This window comes from Antedon mediterranea, chromosome 8 (assembly GCF_964355755.1).
Source record: "Antedon mediterranea chromosome 8, ecAntMedi1.1, whole genome shotgun sequence".
Taxonomy (NCBI): Eukaryota; Metazoa; Echinodermata; class Crinoidea; order Comatulida; family Antedonidae; genus Antedon; species Antedon mediterranea.
The window spans coordinates 17,940,119-17,960,304 of NC_092677.1; the positions used below are offsets into that span (position 1 = coordinate 17,940,119).

The following is a 20,186-nucleotide window of genomic DNA, read 5'->3' on the forward strand; positions in this document are numbered from 1 at the left end:
TGAGTGTCATCATTGTTAAGTACAATTTTAAAATTATCTACATCATCAGCCTTCTTTTTCTTATTACTAATTATAATATAATTAGATTTCTTTGAATTTAATGAAAATCTAGCCTAAACCATTCACAAATATAATATAGTTGGTTGTTGACAGTACGATTTTGTATTCGTAACGTACCACGCACAAAACGGGTTAAAATATCATTTGAAAATCTTTTAACAACAAATCTACCATAATTTGAACTAGGTATAAGCATAACAGTTTAGTAATATTAGTTTTTAGCTCATTAATTAAGATCTGATAAGTGTTTTTTCAATCGATCTTTAACTGAAACATAGTCTCGAATGTCATAGTATCACAGCATGCATGGTAGCCTAACTCCCGGGAGAGGTTCTCTCGGGGTATAGGCTGCGTTGTAGAATGTTAAAGGTACCCCATAGGCGATAGAATCGGAGCACAGAGCGGCCTGACAGGTGTCGTATAAACGACATTGTAACTGAGATCTCGTCTCACCTTGTATGAAAGCGCTTCTTTTTTTGTTCGTAGAGGTCGATGTTTCTGGTACAAATACCCTGGCAACCTCATTAAAACACACTCTGTGCAAATGGGCCGGGAGGCACAAACTGAGATACATATCAATGGAAACTTTGGATTGCACCTTAGTAATGACGCATCATTACAAGTAATTGCAGCCAAGCATTTTGTTCTCCAATGCAAGTTGTTTCAATGTGAAAATGGGCCTAATTAATGTGCGAGGACTGGGGAGTGGGGTGGGGTAGTAAATATCAATAGAACCGTCGGGGGCTAATCTCATGATTGCATCTTTTCATTACCTCCGCCAAGGAGGTTATGTAGTCGATCGCGTGTGTCTGTCTGTTTGTTAGTAGGATTACTCAAAAAGACCAGGCCAGGATCCCATTTTGGGACCACTTATTATCAATATTATTTTTAGACCCGCTAGTGTTAAAAAGATAGGAGACAATTTTCAAAAGCTAGCGATCTGGTACTGAGAAGTCTTTAACGTAACAAGTAAACTGAAATTGTATTTTCTCGAGAATAACTTCATTTTTTTTAGAGGAGGAAAGATTTTTTTTTTGTAATTTTTAATTGATTTAATGTACAAGGTTTTTTATACAAGTAGTTTTAAAAACCCCATTTTTGTTTCTGGCGCTTTGACAGGCTCGTCCATTATACTAGGGAACATACTTTTTTCTTACAATTTTCAAAGTTAATTTTGTTACCAGCATATGTGTAATTGTTGATTTCATTCTGTAAAACTTACATCTTAGTAAATTAGTACGGCCCTGCATGATTAATTAAACACCACAGTCTTAAGGAGATTATCAAGATCAGCTGATAATAACGTAACGCAAAAATATTAAATAGGCAAAGAAAACTCTCACAATTTTTATTTATAAGGGAATTATACGAAGTTGAGCTTAGAATTATAGTAAAAATAAACAAAATATAAAGAAAAAATAATTAAAAAAATATTAAATAAATTATTACAAAAAAATAATGATAACGGATACATTACCATTACACCAAACTCGCATTCACATGGGTGTTAGAGTGAAATTAGCCTGTAGTACAGGAAAACTGAAATATGGTTGAAAAAATTGCACAATCACAATGCATTTCTATAAGGTCCCTATATGAACATGCTAAAAGTTTTTAAAAAACCTATTTCCCCTACAAAGTTTTCTAGACTTTTGATATGTTCATATAGGGACCCTATAGAAATAAATATGTTACTGTTTTAATCAATGTGAATCAAATGTAAGCCTTGGCTAGGGCTACCTTTTTTTTATTCAAATGACAGGAATCTATTTAGATGTTATATAAAACAAATAATGAATGTTTTATATTCGTGTAATGGTACAAAATAATGGCATTTGGTGAATGATGAAAAGTTAAATATCAATTATCTGTGGCTGCGACACGATCAGTTCTACGCGCCTTGGAGAATGCACATAGTACAGTACTGTTGGTATATGTCGCAGCCAGACATAAGATCAAATGAGTTTCTATCTTGGCAAGGCTAGCTCAGTATCCTGTTGTAAGGTTGCCTTACTTCCCTTTAACCATTGGTGTACGCGCCTACCGCCTGCCGCAGGTAACACGATAGCTCATGATATTGCAATAGAACCTCAATAGTATGTCATTCTCTACTACTTACTTTGCTTATTTCGTTACTATTAGTCTACACACTCTCCTGTTTATCAACAATAAACTTTAAATATTCATAACCGTTTGAACAACTGCGAATTTTAGCCGATTCATAGTGTCTGAAATTGAACAGTAATACGATAGCTTCTACTGAATAATTGTTTTGTTTTCTCCTTTTGTTTCTCTAGGAATCTGAATAATACTAGTGACAGGGGATAGCGGCTGGATACACATTCGTCGAATAGCAACCAACCCAAGGGTGGAAGTTGCCCTGAAAGTTAACATCGCCTGCGGCTCCAAACGATCTTTAAAATTCGAAGTGTCCAAAAACAAAACATAACCATGTAAATTCGTAATAGAGAATTGTTTGTACAGACTTCGTGAACGACTACGGCGAAATACGGACAAGGAGAAGGTTACCCTATCAGACAGGTTGTTACCCTCGGGGCCAGCACGCTTCAAATTCATCGACCATAATCTTAAAATCCACAAATAATAAAAGACATGTTTTTCTACAAATTGTTTTGATATTCATCTACTTTTGAATATCCAGAAATTGACACGTTTTATATTGATTGAGTAATTTGTAACAAGTTTGTATTTCAACAATAAATGGATTATGAAGGAAACGTGTTTACTATACCACAAAAATTATTTTCAATATCCCACAGAAACATAAACAACAAAAACAATCCAATAGCTCACTTCTATTGAGAGCATGTTGGCAGAGATTCTAATGAGCCATTTCTCAATTTTTATAACAAGGCCACATATATGGCTGCAGTCGCGTGCTCAAGTTAGTGCTTACCGACCGACCAACCGACCAACCGACCGACATTGAGAGCTGTAGAGTCGCAACTAAAAATGTTGCCTAATTTAAATTAATGCACGAAAAAAAAAATTAAATAGGTCTAGGCTTACCTGCACTTAATTTAGATAGAAAGCTTGTGAAAAAAAATCTGAATTTCCGAAAATATAATATTGATTTTACGATGAAATGTGCAGGTGGCCATTGTTGATTGAATTAAAATAAAGAACGTGTCTGTATGAGCGTGTTAATGATAATGATTTCACTTATAAAAAGATAAAATTTAACCAAAAACCCAGAGCGCTTACAGATATTTTGTGCTTCAAATTTTGTCATTGTAAATCATTTTTTTTTCGAGCCAATTTTTGGTCATAGTGAATAAACTATACGACATTAAAATGCCATATTCAAGATTTTTTCCAACTAAGATCTCTTCACAATCAATCAAACATAATCCGAACTTCTCACTAAATTATGATTAACTATGCGATAACTTTAGACTAATGAAGAAGATAAAGAAAATTATTACATTGTGGTATAGATGTAATATGGTGTAAAATCCACGTAGACGTTGATAGTAAACTTTGTTCGCATAAAAAATAAACATAACAAAAACAACGATTTTAATATTACATTTAAGACATTTTACTATAGCAAAACACATAAATACATACACATAATTTGATAAAATAATACATATATTTGAGACCTTTATAAAATTATATATGTGTTTTAAAAGTACATTTTAAAAACTTTGTGTTGATCATAAAAATCACATAACATGTTATTTGTGTACATACATCTAATTAAAATAAATAATTCGAAAGCTTGAAATTAATAACGTTTATAAAAAGTAAATATAAATTTAAATTTTATATATTTTTTAATAAATCAAATTTTTAATTCCAAAACCTTTACAACGCTAATCTGTATATTGAACAATAATTAACAATTTGTTCAACAAATGCTTAGTTAAAATGTTTTTACAAAATATTTTAAATTTTTAAATTCAAATTGGCTTCAATGATTGCGATACAAAGTTTAATCTCCGAAAAAATCCGGCCTTTGGTTAATTCTCCTAAAATGATATGTTTGTTCTGTTAGAAAAGATACGCTTTTGTAAGCCTAAGTTGGAATTTTATCTTGTTTTCATCCGTTTATGTTGTATAAAATGTTAAGTATTTTGAAAAACTAATTGCACAGCTATATTAGCACATTTCCACTTAAATTGTTCTTTTTACTGAAACGACACTTCATTCATTGAGAGAATAAGTGTGTAGAGTTCCATATCTCCTTTTTACTGGAACGATGCCTTGACAACTCGTCCGTTTAGTGACTGTGTGGGTCTGTAGTTATCCACGAGGTAGCCATCATCTTCAGAAGACGGCACGTCACCCTTCAAATGAGTCCGCATTCGTCGAAAGTTCTCCAACTAAAAAGTTTAGATATTATATTATTATTATTATTTTATTATTATATTCTATTATCAAAAACTTTAAAGATATCCTACATGGTTTTAATCATGAAGTATAGAAGCCAAATGGAAATATATGTTCCAGAATTTTTTTTTTTTTTTTTTTTTTTTTTTTTTAGAAATAGTTATTCTTTATTAATTCAAATTCAAATATTCTTTATTCATCTTCAATCATGAAAATATACAACAACAATATATGAGAACATAAAAAAGATGAAAAGGAAACACATAAAAACTCAAAAGAGCTTGATTAGTTGTGTCCCTAATTAGAATGTTCCAAAGAAGGTCTTATTTAAATATAACTAATAACAAACAGCCATGGTACAATTGAGAATTTAAAAAGTTGAAATAATAGAAAACCAATTACATAACATATTTTAATTAAAATGATTTGTAATTATAAAATACTAAGACAAATTGCAGCAGTTGGTATAGGAGGTTAGCAACAGTGAGTCGCCCTTTGTTTCATTAGGTCGCTATCTTAATTGAAAACACAAATTGCAGTAGACTTAATCAAATTCTTTCTTGAAGTCGTCATGATATGAAAGATCTGATGAGCAAACTTAAAACAAAGAGATCAGTAGTAGATTTTAGTAGATGTTTGAATCAGTATGTTATAAAAAAGAGCAACTCCGCTGAAACCATTTATTTGAGATTTAAGTGCGTCGCATAATCAACTGTAACCACACTACTATATGGTCAAAAATATTATCCGATTTCCTTGTGGAATATTTTTAACTAGGATCTAGTGGAATTTTATGATTATTGTCAAAAACGAATGGATTTATTGATTCGGCCAAAAAGTTTCTGGTCAACTGGTGTTAATATGTCCTCACAAGTCCAGGCTGTCGCGGCAACAATTAAATATAATCAAATTCAAATATTATTTCAATCTAAATATTGTGGGATTCCGGGATGAGGAAGTTGTTTAAATGCGATCGGTTTTTTATCTCGTCTTATTTGACCAGGTAGTTTTTAGAGAAGTGCACGCACCAAAAACTACCGTACTAAACACGAAGATATTCTGTTGAATCAATAATGAATCAATATTCCATGACAAAGCTTACCTGAGCATGAGAGACCGTTAGTGGATATCGAAACAGAATCCACTTTACGTTCTCAAAACAAGGCGGTGTTGTCAGCGACCCCTCATAAGTCCAGAAATCACGAAGTGCGGGATCTTAATAAAAATAATTGTTTAAAAGTTAATGAAAGTTATTAATTCTCAAACGCAGTTTTCTTAAAACATAAAACATAACAAAACAGTAAACAAAAATTAAAAAAGGATTCTTAACTGTCTCAGTTTTATTAGGAAGAAGTCTTCATAACACAACATACAAAATAAAAACTGCATTCACAGCAGAATAAAAAAAAAAATCTTTAACTGTCTCTCAATTTTATTAGGAAGAAGTCTTCACAACACAACACAACAAAATACAAAATAAAACTGCATTCACACCAGACGGCGTCGTTAAATTTGTTTTTTCTTTATGCATTGAAAAGAGCAACAAACAAAATATTATAAAATTGGATTAAAGGAATTCAAACCGTTGGTGGCACTTAGTGGTGGATTTATATTGATAAAGCATCATTTACACGTGTTCCGCTTCATGGAATGGAAGACGGCACCGTTTTGTTAAATAATCGAAAAAATAGAATTGTTCACACCATAGCATCAACATACAATTGTAACAACAGGCATAAGCTCTTATGAATCAACGCGCACGTTTCCTTATCTAAGGTCTTAATAGTCCTCACATTACTATGTTAAACAAGTGGCAAACTCGCTGTTAACTTAATAGATAAGTGTTATTTAGTTCAAAGAAAGATTAGATATTATCCATCATTTTACAAAACCCATTGAAACATCTTCGAATCCATCACATGCCATCTGCATGATGACACGAACTCAGGTGGGTGTCTTCCCACAATATTTAACTTGAAAGATAGATACGTCATCATTATCATCAACTTTGTAAACAAACTCCGCCAAACAATATTACCAATTATGATTGATATGGTGTGATTTAATATTTGGATACTATATTACTGTAGCATCAACACTTTTTTTTCACAAGCTTTATCTATAGATAAGCAATAAGTGTATATATTTCAGTTATATCGGATACCTTTTATAAAATGGAGAAAATGGTTTTTAATCTCGTAAACGCCCCTTTTCGATACACTATGACAATATAATGGCCTAGTGCTATTACTCAACTTCATACCCAACTTATAGAAAGGGTTAAAAAAAAGAAGCTGTCGAACTCGGAAAGGTTTAGTTATCTGCCCACCCCCGCAATCCGTAGTATTCCTCATGTGCTCCGAAGCAATGGTCAAATATTAACATATAAAAATTCACTCATCCCTACAATAATTAATAATGCTAAACAATAGTTCATAGAGCCAAAGCGACAGAGCGGTTGTTGTACCTTTTAATTCGTTTTTATTACATCATTTGTATTGTTAAGTTAAGTAATTGTACAGTAATTTTGTAAATGAAACGGTTTTAGCCATGCGGCTATTTGTTGTAAGTTTTATACCTCAATAAAAGTGAATAAATAATATTGCAGTATTATATGTTTTAGTACAATACTCGTGCGATATCTCCACAGTATCATATTGTTAGAAGAAGTTACATGGAAGGTATGAGTGTTAGTGTGTCGCATGAGGGTACTGTACTGTCATACTGTAGACCTAAAATAGAATTTGTCCATTAAACTGGAGAAATGTAGGCTACATACTGTATATCAATACAGAGAATTGGCTACACTATATCACCAATTATTTAAAATTATAATCAAAAGTTGCAATATTTTTTTTAATTTTAGCTAAAAATGTTGCAAACAAATAATTCCAATTCTCCTTACCTGGTAGTAGACAATTAGGATTAAAAGGAATTTGTAGTGAGTAACTTTTTCCCTGTAAAAAAGATCAAGACAACTGTATTAGTCTAAGATAAATCGGAAAATGTACAATTGCATCATATTTGCGTCCAATTAAATAAACACGTTTTTCATAACAGGATAATCCTTTATGTTCCTTTGATTGATTTGAGTAAAAAAAAATAATTTTCTAATTTATTTTGTTTTATGTAAGAAAATGGGTCTATCTATTTAGTGTCATTCGTTATCGTTCGTAGCATAAATTCTAATATAATAGCCTAATATATTAAAGTATAATTAACAAAACAACTTTCAATTGATTATGCCTAAATATAGACCTTAGTGGTATAAAACAAGAATTCTCGAAAACGATTAGGTTATGATTAAATGCAGGTTTCATTCCGCGATTATTTGTTTGTATTTTCTTTATTTGTTTCTCCACACTTCAACAATGCAACATAGTATTATATAGACATAATGAAGAAAGAAAGTGTTGAATGAAGTCAAGTAATAATGAGCTATAGGACAACACAAACTATGCAACCATAAGAAAAAATAGCATAAAACATTGGTACGTAATAGGCCTTCAACAATATTAATTTTAGAAAGGTTGCCTTTATTTATGTAATTTGGTGATTCTGTTTAATAATATCTATCTAATTAATGTAAGGATGACTGTATAGTAAATAACAATATATATTATAATCTAGATTTCTAGGTCAATATTTATTTTTTTAAAGAATGAAAACGATTTTTAGTTTAGTTTGTCAAAATTAATAACATCATAAATATTTACAACTCCCTTAATGTTTCTACCTTCTATTGTTTTCAAAATATTTGTTGACAAATCAAAGCGAAGTGTTACTAAAATACGTAATAATACTTATGTATCTTTTCACTTAAAGCGCCGCAGTCGTAAATCATTAATTCTGTATTGACATTTACTTTTTAATTATTCTTTTTCTATAAATTAATTGAAATTATAATTTAGATTGGAATTTATTACCAAATAGTTTGATATTAAATACATAACACAAAATGGAAATGAGTTTATTCATAGAAAGCAATTTTAAATGTATAATTTTTCCGAAGAATCTGAGCTCATTTAATATAAACATCCTTCATACGGTAGACAAGTGTACTACACTGTCATGCCACATCTAAACTTCCCGCAACATTTTCTTCAAGTATTGTTAATTCAGTGAAGTGGAATTTCCATCGTCGTATTGACGAATCAATTGATATCGCTGTGCAGAACAATTAACTTGAATATAAGATGCATATGTTGACAAAAACACTTACAAACGACCGTAACACTATTGAGTAACGCTCGGGTCCACTTATAATATGAATTCATACAACAACGTTCAATGCGAATTCAAATAGATCTTAGTATGATAATGAAATTATCGCAATATTCAAAAGCTATTTATCACACTAAATTGCGGATACGATGAGTACAGACGGCGAAATTTAATAAAGAAATATTGACGATCTTACAATGTCTCGTACTGATGTCACAGCTTCTGTATACCATGTTTTAATTTAATGGAAATCAACTTAGCGACATTGTTTAACAAGGATTGATTTAGATTGTTGTTTAAACCGAACAGTTAGCGTTTATTGAAACGCAACAGACATTATGCTGAAAACACATTAGGCTTCGTTCGTGGTTCTGTCAAACACAATAGCTAAGAGTTTAACAGAACTAATCTAATATAAAACGTAGTTAATGAAAATATTATCTTGTTTTCGTTTCTCATGAAATTCGATTCCGCGGTCCTTATTGACAAAATTGTAAATTGGAGACACGAAATCGTACTTGTGTTAGTGTATTTACTTAATGTAGCCAACGATAAAGAGTGTCGGGCAAATTATTCAACGTTATCGACAATAAGGAAATGACAAATATTATAAAAATATGCGTCTTGACTCGATCTCATCACAGAACAATACAACAATAATCGAACATTTACACGATGTATTAAAACCGAAGACACATGAATTCTATGCTTTGTTCATGACAAGTAAAATTCATTTCCCTAGAGTAAAAGTATAAACATACGACGAGAGAGTTATTGTCAGATGTCTACCAAAGAATAGACTACGAATCTATAGTAAATACACGAATCGCTAAAACGTAATGAAGATGAATTGATATTTAAAGACTTGACATTTCCTAAGCTTTGAATAAGGGTTAACATATAGTTTGATAAAACTTTGACATAAGCCTAGATCGTAATGTTTTATCTCATCTAATTTTGTTTTTCTTGTTCTTTAAAAACACATAAGATTACTTTTTAACGACTCTAATTACCGTTTATTCTCAATACTTTATATTATAGTCATTGAGACTCTCAATACCTATGCAATAAGCAGGAGTTATGTAATAATAAAATGTTACTAAGGTTAATGAGGACTGTTTTAACATTGACGCCAAACGTTGAATTTATTTTTTTTCGTTTGATTAAGATACATTTATTGAACAATAGAACGCTGTTGGGGAAGAGGTGGTGGTGAGCTCAAAGACCAATACACCAACAATTTAAGATTGTGCTTGATATCCAAAAACTGATGTCAAAAAACTGTTTTTCTAAAAAAATTAATTAAGAGCAAAATGCATTTTCTTCCACCAAATTAAAATTGATGATAATAAATATATATATATCTATCTATTAACTGTTTATCTAATTTATCTAATATATCTATCTATTGTTCTTGAATTCAAGTTTATAAAATATCAATTTATTCACGATCCCCATTCATGATAAAGTTTATTATTAATCGATACAAAATAAAAGAACTTAAACAAGTTCAAAAGAGCTTGTGATAAAGTTCTAAAGTAAAAAAACACACAAAAAATGATGCTCGATAGTGGGCCTAAAGAGAAATCTAAAAAATAACTCATTCAAACGTTTCTAGTAGTAGGCCTAAAACAAGGGAATATATTTTCATAAAAAGGATGAGCTTAAATTGAACCACATGAAATTTATATTAAATATTGAACGACGTCTCATGTAAGTAGAATACTGCCCTAAAACATTCAATACAATGTTATAGACGTGCTCATTAAAAAGTGCTCGCAGTTATAATTTCCTATTTGTACCGAAAGTACTTAAACACTCATACATCCATCTCAGTTTCTGATATAACAATTGCCTAATAGACAACATAATACAATAAGAATTTAAGTTGATGAAATTTAATAAATGAGTTTTTAAACATACAATCTGAGGTTTACGGCTGCTTATTTTCATTATGGTTTTTTGATCAAACATTGGACAGGTAAATTTAGAGAATCGATATTAAATAAAAGAGGATTTTAGTCATGTTGAATGACCGATTTTTACAGAGCACAGAGTAATAGCAACTTTTCGTATACTTTTTTCAAGTCATAGTATTGCTGTTTCAGTTCCACGTAATATCTCTACCAATTTGGTAACAATATACACATTTATGTACAATTGATGATTTTAAAAGACTGTAAATAACTTCATTATGATGATGTTTAGCCTAAATAATTTATTTTATATAATAATATATTTTTTTAATTATAAATGACCTCCGTATATTGTGTATAATTAATTAAAACAATTTACAATATTCTTGTATTTTGGAATTTTCATTTTTTTCTTTTATCTAAATTGATTTTATACATGAACATTCATTTCGTGATAACAAAAATGATACGAATAAATTTGAAAGATGTTTTCATGGCTATAAACAATAATATCTTTTGTTATGTGAACTGATCTACATAGGTAAAATACTGGTTTGTATTTATGTAGGCCCAGTAGTAGCAGCATCAAATTAGCATCAATGAAACAGTAGAAATAGGCCTATTAACAGTCGGTTACTTGCGGTCTTAATGGAAAGTAATCTTCCTGTTGGTAGAAATGCATATAACTGATTTTTATTTGTTTTAATCCATTGTACTTACTTTATATTGCACAGCCTCTAAATTGTCTGTTAACATTCGGAGTCCAGCGTTTTCCCGACCAATCTAAAATGAACATGAACCAATGAAGATGAACAGTATTATTAACACATTGATATGGTAGTTGGTTACTTTAGTATTTTTATATAAGGTTTTATACAATAAATGATTTAATATTAACTTGACTTAAATTGACTTGTTAGGTAATATATTATTATTACTAATACTTTGTAAATAAATAATAATAGGCCTATTTTCACATTTGTATTTTAGATATTTTTAGATAATAAAATGACTGTTGTTAAATGCTGTATAACATTTTATATCAAATAGTATATAGGTTTAATGACCGAATGGTCAATGACTCGATTTGGCACAAAAATATGCATTCCATATAATTTTACAAGGTTAGCCTAAGACATCATATCCAAGGTAGCCTAGGCGAGCTTAATTAAATGCAACTCGTAGAGGCTGGCGATCGTGTTCAGTTACGCTGAAATCCTGTAACCGCTGTCTATTTTTCAGACGGCCTACAATTTGACGTGAAACATTCGCAAATTTTACCCTTTGACAGTAATCATACTGGTTGGAATTTAGGCCTAGGCATCGCTATGGCATTGTAAATACTTACTATTGTTTTGCTTATTAAATTTTAAATGACGGAGATAGGGCTGAAGTATTAGTAAGCATAACAGTGTTCAAGTATATACATTTTGGTTGATCTATTTAATCTTAACGCCATGGTCCGAATCGAAAGGAATCACATTGTTAATTTATACTAAGGCGATAAAGATCGACGAGAACTAGATAAATGTGCATCCTTTCTACATAAAACAAAGGAAATCGATTTTTTTTTTCATTTAAGAAATATAGGAAAACAATTTATGCTGCCTTTGATGGAAATACAATTGTAATCTAATGATTATAAAACGTTATCATCCCAGTAGCTGTAAATATGCCTTTACTCAGTCTTTGTAAAGCACTCAGAGCCCTGTTCCGAACACACGATTTAATCAATCAATATTTTAATTTGAAAAGTTGGAAGAAAAAGTTAATGTATCAATGTATGATAGAATGGCGTATTAGAATAATGTAGGATTAGCCGCACAAACTACACAAAAGTAATGTTAATAAGGGCTTTAGTTTGAGGCTAAAATAAATTGTTTTTCTTCACTGTGTTTAGTTAAAAAAGGAAAAATAAATATTTACCAATAAAATAAAAAAAAAAAATACATACATTCAAGTAGACCTACTTCTAATTTTGTTTTCAAAGTATTCCAAATCTTCTGGCCCCACTTTATTTTGTACAATTAAAGAAATTTAGCAAACAAAGTTCGCCAGCGGTTTTTAGTCTAATTTGATATCGGTTAGTAGAACTTCTGTAACCTACTGGAAACATTTCCTACACAGACAGTGCGTACATAATTCAATTTCAAAATATAGGCCTACTATACAATTTCTTATATAATATATCTGTTTTATGTTCTGTAGGCCAATTAGTCACCATGATAAAGGACAACTATCTGGACAATTTAAGATTGAATTTAAATATGCTGTTATAGGCCTAGTTGGTTCGTGAAATGTGTGAACCTTATCCCTTCTTATCTACGCAACCATTATGGTAGCTAGCAATTTCAGACAATTCTAACACTCAGTAGAGTACATCATGGATGCATGTATGTATATCGCCTATGTATTAACCTACACCTTCGAAATGAATATGATAGATGTGATATTTTGGGTGTTAGGTGAGGTGCTCGTGAAATACAGTACTCAGGACGCGAGTCACATAGATAAAAGTTTTTTCTTTATTAGTATAGGCCTAATGTTCAGATTTTAATTACATTACAATGATTCCTGAAATGAAGAAGAATTTCAAACGTGGTTCGCACGATCAGGTTATTCTGTATTTTGACGAATTTTACTATAATATTATACGCGTACAGTAAATCAAATCGACTTAAAGGGCACAATTTCGGTCGGTGGTAAGTAAAGTTTCCACTATAGTCTACCACTGCAAAGCGACTCACAAATAACGTGCGCTCCACCTTAAAAACTGTTTTTATATTTCTTTTATCCGTCGTAGGCTATAGAATACCGGTTGAAATGCACAATCAATTACTTGCCTGAATAAAAAGAGCAACTATGCAAATACCATCCGGCTTGCCCATTGCTTCTTCTAGACTCGTGTACAAAGTGCTATTCCAATGCACCAGATGAAGCTGTAGACATGAATAGAATCATTTATAAATGACTACGCATTAGTTAGTTACTTATTGCTTTTGAATGAAATCAGAATATTTTACAATTTTAGTAAAAGACTAGTTCTGTCTGTAAATAAATAGAAATAGAAATAACATTTTTCATAAATGAAAATAAAATCTATTCAAAAAGTATATAAAAACAAACGAATTGCACAGGTTAACTTTACTAGACCTTCCGTATAGTAATTGCTAAAGTGTCTATAATTACATAATATTTGTCAAAGAGTTGAATAGATAAGATACATAATAGAACAAAGTGTTCGGAATAATATTGTACTTGTAGAACAATTGGTTGTTTTTTTTTTAAATTTTGGTTCAATGGATATAACTTGTAGACTAATTAATGGAGCAGTTCTCATGTTTTTCTTTACGAAACTACGAATTCCTCTCCGTCCGATTACTGCAACCCGGAGAAGATGTATTGTTACTGCGCTACTTAATAACAAGTATTCGGTCTATTGATTGTGAGAACCGTAACGAGTACAACAACTAACCACTACAACACGGGTTGTTTTTATTATTGAAATCATCCAATGTCCCTACACAAACTTATCACTGCCAACATTGTATTATTAGTCTGTAGTAGTACTCTTGTGAATTTTACCACGTTTTATATTTTGTCTTGGTTACGCTATTGTTTGAGAAAACTCGTTTTACAGGTGTTAACAATTTAAACAGTAGTTATTGTCTTCTTCGCATCTGTGCATACTTTGGAACATCGCAACACAAATGAATGATCAATCAATTGTAATTAATTTTTGTGATATGAAAATCTGAAAAAATACATCGTCAACATTGACAACGATTAGGTCCTACTAGTATACGGCCTAATCAAATATTTTATCTCATTCGATTATTTAGATAGGTATTGTTAGTGAAATATATTAAATTTAACCAAACTTAGTGTTGTCGGTATGAATAAAGCCGGTTGTGATAATTCGGTATCGATTTTGCACGGACAAATGATTATCAATCATGTGTTTAATTGTTTATCAAATCATAATACGTTATTAGGCAAGTATGATCCAGATGTCAATTTATGAGGATTTTCACAAAACGACTGTCAATATTCTTGACAAGTGTTTAAATATATTTAGTGAAACAATTGTCACTCCGTTCATCATCGTTTACTCTGAGAAAACACAAAACAGACACGTTTAATTAAAAATCATTGGATTAGGCCTTCACCAATCGTCAATAATGTTGAGCAAACGATTTACGTTATTTTAATATATTCATTACCGATAAAACATTTCGATGTACAAAAAAATTAAATGTTTCATATTTTTATTACCGATGAACGTAACGGTTTTAAACAAAATTAGGCCTTAAAAACAATACGAAAAAGAAAATTAATGGTGGTTTAAATGTGATTCTTAAATACACAAATATCATATTTAATAATGTTATATTTATTCTTAATAAAAACCATTGTTACAAGATTAATTATTGTAGGAATATCACGTGTGCTGCATGATAATGATCTATTCTATTGTCTCAAAAAACCATTCCGCGATAATGTTGATAATGCATTTCCACAGAGGGCGATATAACAGCATTCGTACACCAATTTCAGTTTGTTAATATTAAATTATAATCTAATACATATTACACTATCTGTAGATGGCGCTATTGTCTTATTTTAAATCATCAGACACAACCACAGACAAGCTTGTTTTCATACCTCCATTGGATAAGCCTTGTAGTTTACTGTATGCTCCGAGCCTCTTTCGTCATCTTTTCCCCAGTGAAAACAAAATTCAGTCAGCTCAAAATCATACCCTTCTGGTAACGGACCACCAGTCATGACTAGACAAAATAAAGAAAAAATGTTTCTATATAAAACAAGATTACCTAAAGTCTTCAATGAAAGGACACATTTGAGGCGCGTAGCCATATCATTATCAGCAATTATTAAATGTGCTTGTTTGTAAAAACTCTGTACCACTATCAGGTTTTGAATGCGCTCGTACCAAATGCCGTACCACTATTATCAGCACCTAAACGGGCTTTTGTTTTCATTGTTGACATAGAATGTGATTTATGTTTTCTTCGAATCATACCTGAGCGAGGAAATGTTTCTTCTTTGCCATCACGTGATGTTGATATTGTTGGATCTTTAAAAAAACAATAAAAGCACATTGATACCCGTAAAATGATAAAATTAATAAGTAGGCCCTCTTAACAGGCCCTACCGCTCATGTTTGGCGTAGGAGGATTTGAAATAATTTGTTGAATTTATTGATGAGATCGAAATCGAATTTCAGTCCCAGTTTGAGAGAATGCATCTTGCATATAATGTCAGGTAACGTCTTTAAAATGTAGGCGCCTTCTATGTATATTTGTTTTGAGTCTTTACATTTACATACTAAAATACATTTTTATAACTGTACAACGTATAGTCGATGACTTATTAAAATACAACTTTATTAGACCAACAACTTGTCTCCTCCTCAACATCAGGTCTGTCTTAACCCACGCGGTCTCTCTTTCCCAAAGCGCCCTCTATTATAGGAGACATTCTATTTTCTATGTTTTGGGTTACATTATTTTTTTATGTCATTTTATTTACCGATGGTTTTACTTACCTAATTTGTATCTTAGTGAAATTTGTACTGTATGGCCTGTGTTTGTTATGTCACACTCTCTGCATAGCATATAATTTGCATCTAATTGATTGTGATTTAAAGATTCGTAGTAGGGAGTGTCACGTGAGTTGATGTTGATCGGCGATTGGCAGTCTCCATTTGCTTCTGGGAAATGTAAACCCCATTCAGATGTACCTAATATTAATAAATGTAATAACGGAGTAATTATAGCGATTGATTCTACTTAAAAAATACTTCGGAGTTTATTAAAGCAGTAGCAGGAATATGTTTGTCTAATTATTAATTGTTTATTTCAGGTTGTTAGTATTCCTTTACCAGCGCCACCAACGGGAGTTGGTTGAAAGCCATGTGTGCAAAAATGTTATTTTACAACAAATACGATGTCGAATTGCTGTCTTAACCTAGACTATAGCGGAAACGTAATCCTACCACTTCTAAAGAGCAAGAGATTGAACGATTTAGCTGATATTTCCTAAAACTGAATCCAACCCTTTAAACAATCTCTCTAAAAACACTCAATAGTTGTACAAGTCGAATTCTATACCATTCAGCCAAAGAACTGACTTGCAGAACACAAAATGATGGATTGTTTTACGATAGAAGGATTGGCGATGGAATTAAGTTTATAGTGCTAGGTGGGATATAGTAATAGGTAATACTAATAGGTCTAGTAAAAGAAGGGGTTGTGATGGTAATTATGGCTATGGGTGGTTGATGGGCGCACAGTGATGATAGGAGTAATCGAGTGGTGTGATTGTGATAGTAATGCTAACTATGATGTGTTACTGGAAGTAATAGTAATGGTGATGGTAATTAGGGTGATGCGCCCGAGGTGATGTTTAAAACAAATCTCAATTGGTTCGGTTCACAATTTATGATTGTACTGATCTTACAATGCATCGTAAATTTTTTAATTACACAATAAAATATTCCATATTACTAATCAGTTTATATACATGTTGACCAGAATTGTGGTGATAACGATGGCAACATTTAGATATTTTTAAAGATATTGACTGGAATAGATTACTTTGGTTATTAATATACCCGCCATGCGCGGTTGACGAATAACTAATTATGGTGTGTAAAACATCACGGTTGTCATAGAAACGCTTCATTATAAATTCATTATATATTCAAGTACACCGTAAAATTCAACGAAGCAGACATAAACAACGATCTGTAATTAAGGAATACTGCCTAATTGTCTTTTATTCGTTATCTTTATGAAATAATTATTGTTATTTTAAGGAGGGAAAATAAAGGATATTATTTAAAGATATCAGATAATATCAAGCATTGCCATGCCTAATCTTATATAAATTCATGGTATTTAGCTAATGAAGACAACGTATAAAACATAATAATATAACTATACTACGGCATGGGGTTCATGTGTTTTTTAGTGAACTTTGGTGGTTGTAGATGAAGGTGGATGGGTGAATTTTGACGATGGTTGACTGGTGTACACTATAATTGGCTGCCCCCCCTCCCACCTCTAGATTGGTAGACAAACGAAAAACTACAAAATAGTATTGTAAAGCAATTAAAAACTGAACGGATGACAAAAAATACAAACGAAGAGAAACCATGGCATTACGAGTATAAATAAAATAAATTAATTTTCAACAGTTGGGCCTGGAATAATAGGATAGAAACTCCATATGGAATAAACCCCCATATTAATTAAATATATTTCTAAATCCCATATTGCAGACTTAACTCAACAACATTTAAAGTGAAATCATTCTTATCAGCGTTAGGCTATAATGCGATATTGAACAGCCGGTTCGTGTCACACGTATCGCAGAGAAAAAATCACTTTTGAACTAGACAGACGTAAGCTTTCTAAAGCTAAATTGTAAGCACATATACATACCGTCATTATGATAAAACCATTCGAGTTCTGTCTCTTCACTCAGTTCTGTCGCCATATTTAGAATAAACACAATTTACGTTCGAGATGGGCTTCGCGCAATTAGTTATGCACTGCCGCCGGTTATATAAATAATAAGGCAGCGACAGTTCGTATAGGCTATAGTATTACTTACAGCAATAACAAATGTTCCGTGGATACAAGTAAGATATTAATAAATCGCTGTTCTTTAATAGTACGGCTATTTGTAATGTTGTCTATAAAATCAGTGAACAAATGATGAGACTCTAATGAATTGCCTTTAGAATATCATGTCAAATTGTAATGTTAAATAGGCAGATGTAATTAAAATGTCTTTATCTGATTGTAAGCAACTAAAAGGTTTTGTCTTTTTAACAAAAGGATTTAATATCGGAGATGAACTACAAAAGATACGGCTCAGTGGCCAACTGTCAATGACTCATCTGCGCATGTACATGAGCAACATACATTGATTGCATCCTCTAATTAAAGACTAATTAGAAAAAAAACTACTTACGCGATAATAAAAAGTTAAAGGATAACTCCAGATCGAAAAGAAATATGTTGTTTATTATAAAAAACAAATCGTTGCAACCATATAACCCACTTATCTTACCGAAAGTGATGAAGCAGAATGAACATCGTGAAAAGTCCCCTTTTCAAGTGATGCTACTTGACTACATGACATGCTACATGTGTTCAAAAAAATTAACCGGTTAAAAATAATATTTAAAACTCAGCAACATTACGAGAAAGTCCTGGAGAACTTTTAAATTAAACAAGGCCATATAGATGGCTGCAGTCGCGTGCTCATTAGTGTTTACCGACCGACCGACCAACCTACCAACTGACCGAAATTACTGAACATGTTTAAAAATGTTGAAATGTTTAAAAACATTTATATTTTTAAAATTTACACGTGCGTAGCCTGTAACTTTTGACGTGCTCGTATAACGTAATTTCGAGTTGAAAAGTAAGTCAAGAAAACAGAAATCGGGCAAAAAGAGTGCGCACTCATGGCAATTTTGTAAATGCTTAAAATTACCTGAAAATAAATAAATTTTGAAAATTTTAAGCGCGCGTACGCATGCGTTACATGCGCTACGCACGTAACTGTGATTTCGTTAAATCGTGCGTAGACCGCGTAATTTTTTATTGCGCACCGTGAAAACATAACCACATCGATTCCTGGCCATAAGGAATATACTGTGAAAAATTGACTTAGCTAGATTAAACTGATATCAAGATAAGGTCAGAAAGCGATAAAACGCATAGTGATACCGGACCGACAGACAGACCGACAGACCGACCGACCGACCGACATAGTGAACTATAGAGTAAAAAAAATATCTACAGGTCACGACACTCGTACTTCAATGCTATTGAAAAAGTTACAAGGGTTTATATTTCATACATCAAACAAAGTCCTAAAACAATACAAGATTGTAAACCAAGGCTACACTCTACCGTGGCCTCTTTGTATAATTATTATTCAGGCAAAATAACGAACAATTATATTTCAAGTATTCGTCGTCTTCAAATTTTGGAGCCACATGACTTTTTTTAAAAGGTAATATTGTGTAATGTGATATTTCCCTTTTGGCCTTTTGTAAAAAAATTCCCAATCCGGTTTTTTTGGTTGCTACGGATCATTGTTTTGAAGTTTATATCAATTGAAAGATACCGAGATCTATACTACGTTTAAAAATGACACGAAGGCCTAAAACTAAACAAATATATCCAGATATACAGTATTATGGTATTACTCAATTTATCCCTCACGCTTGCCTCGCAAAATAAGCCAAACAAGGTTGCCTGAATACGGATGCCATCGTAACTGTGTTCCTTGTCTACTACAGTACTAGTATTATAAAAAATCTAGGCTTAGGAATTTATACTTACACGTATACACGGACGATTTATCAGGGATTATAATAGGAAAATCAACGGTACAACTTTCACGCAAAAACCGTTTTTTCCAGGTACACGATTTGCACCAGGCTCTAATGTAGCGTCTCCTTCTCCTCAGAACTTTCTGAACATACTTATTTGACTTTTCAATGTTATCTTTTGATAACAAAACAGTATTCGTAACAGAAAACATTGCAACGTCTTAAATGAGCATGCAACAACTGAACTACAG

At 31.7% G+C, this 20,186-nt stretch overlaps 1 protein-coding gene across 1 annotated transcript; it reads right to left on the minus strand.

Moving 5' to 3' along the window:
- Positions 1 to 3,768: 3,768 nt before the first annotated feature.
- Positions 3,769 to 18,304, minus strand: LOC140056136 (carbonic anhydrase-related protein-like). Its single transcript, XM_072101395.1, has 9 exons — positions 18,026 to 18,304; positions 16,126 to 16,320; positions 15,601 to 15,654; positions 15,222 to 15,346; positions 13,400 to 13,495; positions 11,277 to 11,339; positions 7,322 to 7,373; positions 5,519 to 5,631; positions 3,769 to 4,409 (listed from the first exon to the last, which is right to left on the minus strand). The coding sequence occupies exons 1-9, from the start codon at positions 18,078 to 18,080 to the stop codon at positions 4,275 to 4,277; spliced, it is 888 nt and encodes a 295-aa protein (XP_071957496.1). The 5' UTR covers positions 18,081 to 18,304; the 3' UTR covers positions 3,769 to 4,274.
- Positions 18,305 to 20,186: the final 1,882 nt, after the last annotated feature.

Bases quoted from the DNA above. Each gene is read 5' to 3' on its own strand.
- LOC140056136 (XM_072101395.1), bottom strand. From the start codon at position 18,080: ATGGCGACAGAACTGAGTGAAGAGACAGAACTCGAATGGTTTTATCAT. The intron at 7,374-11,276 runs GTAAGTACAATG...TCTTTTTTACAG, and splicing joins TAGAGGCTGTGCAATATAAA to GGAAAAAGTTACTCACTACA. The intron at 4,410-5,518 runs GTAAGCTTTGTC...TAAACTTTTTAG, and splicing joins TAACGGTCTCTCATGCTCAG to TTGGAGAACTTTCGACGAAT.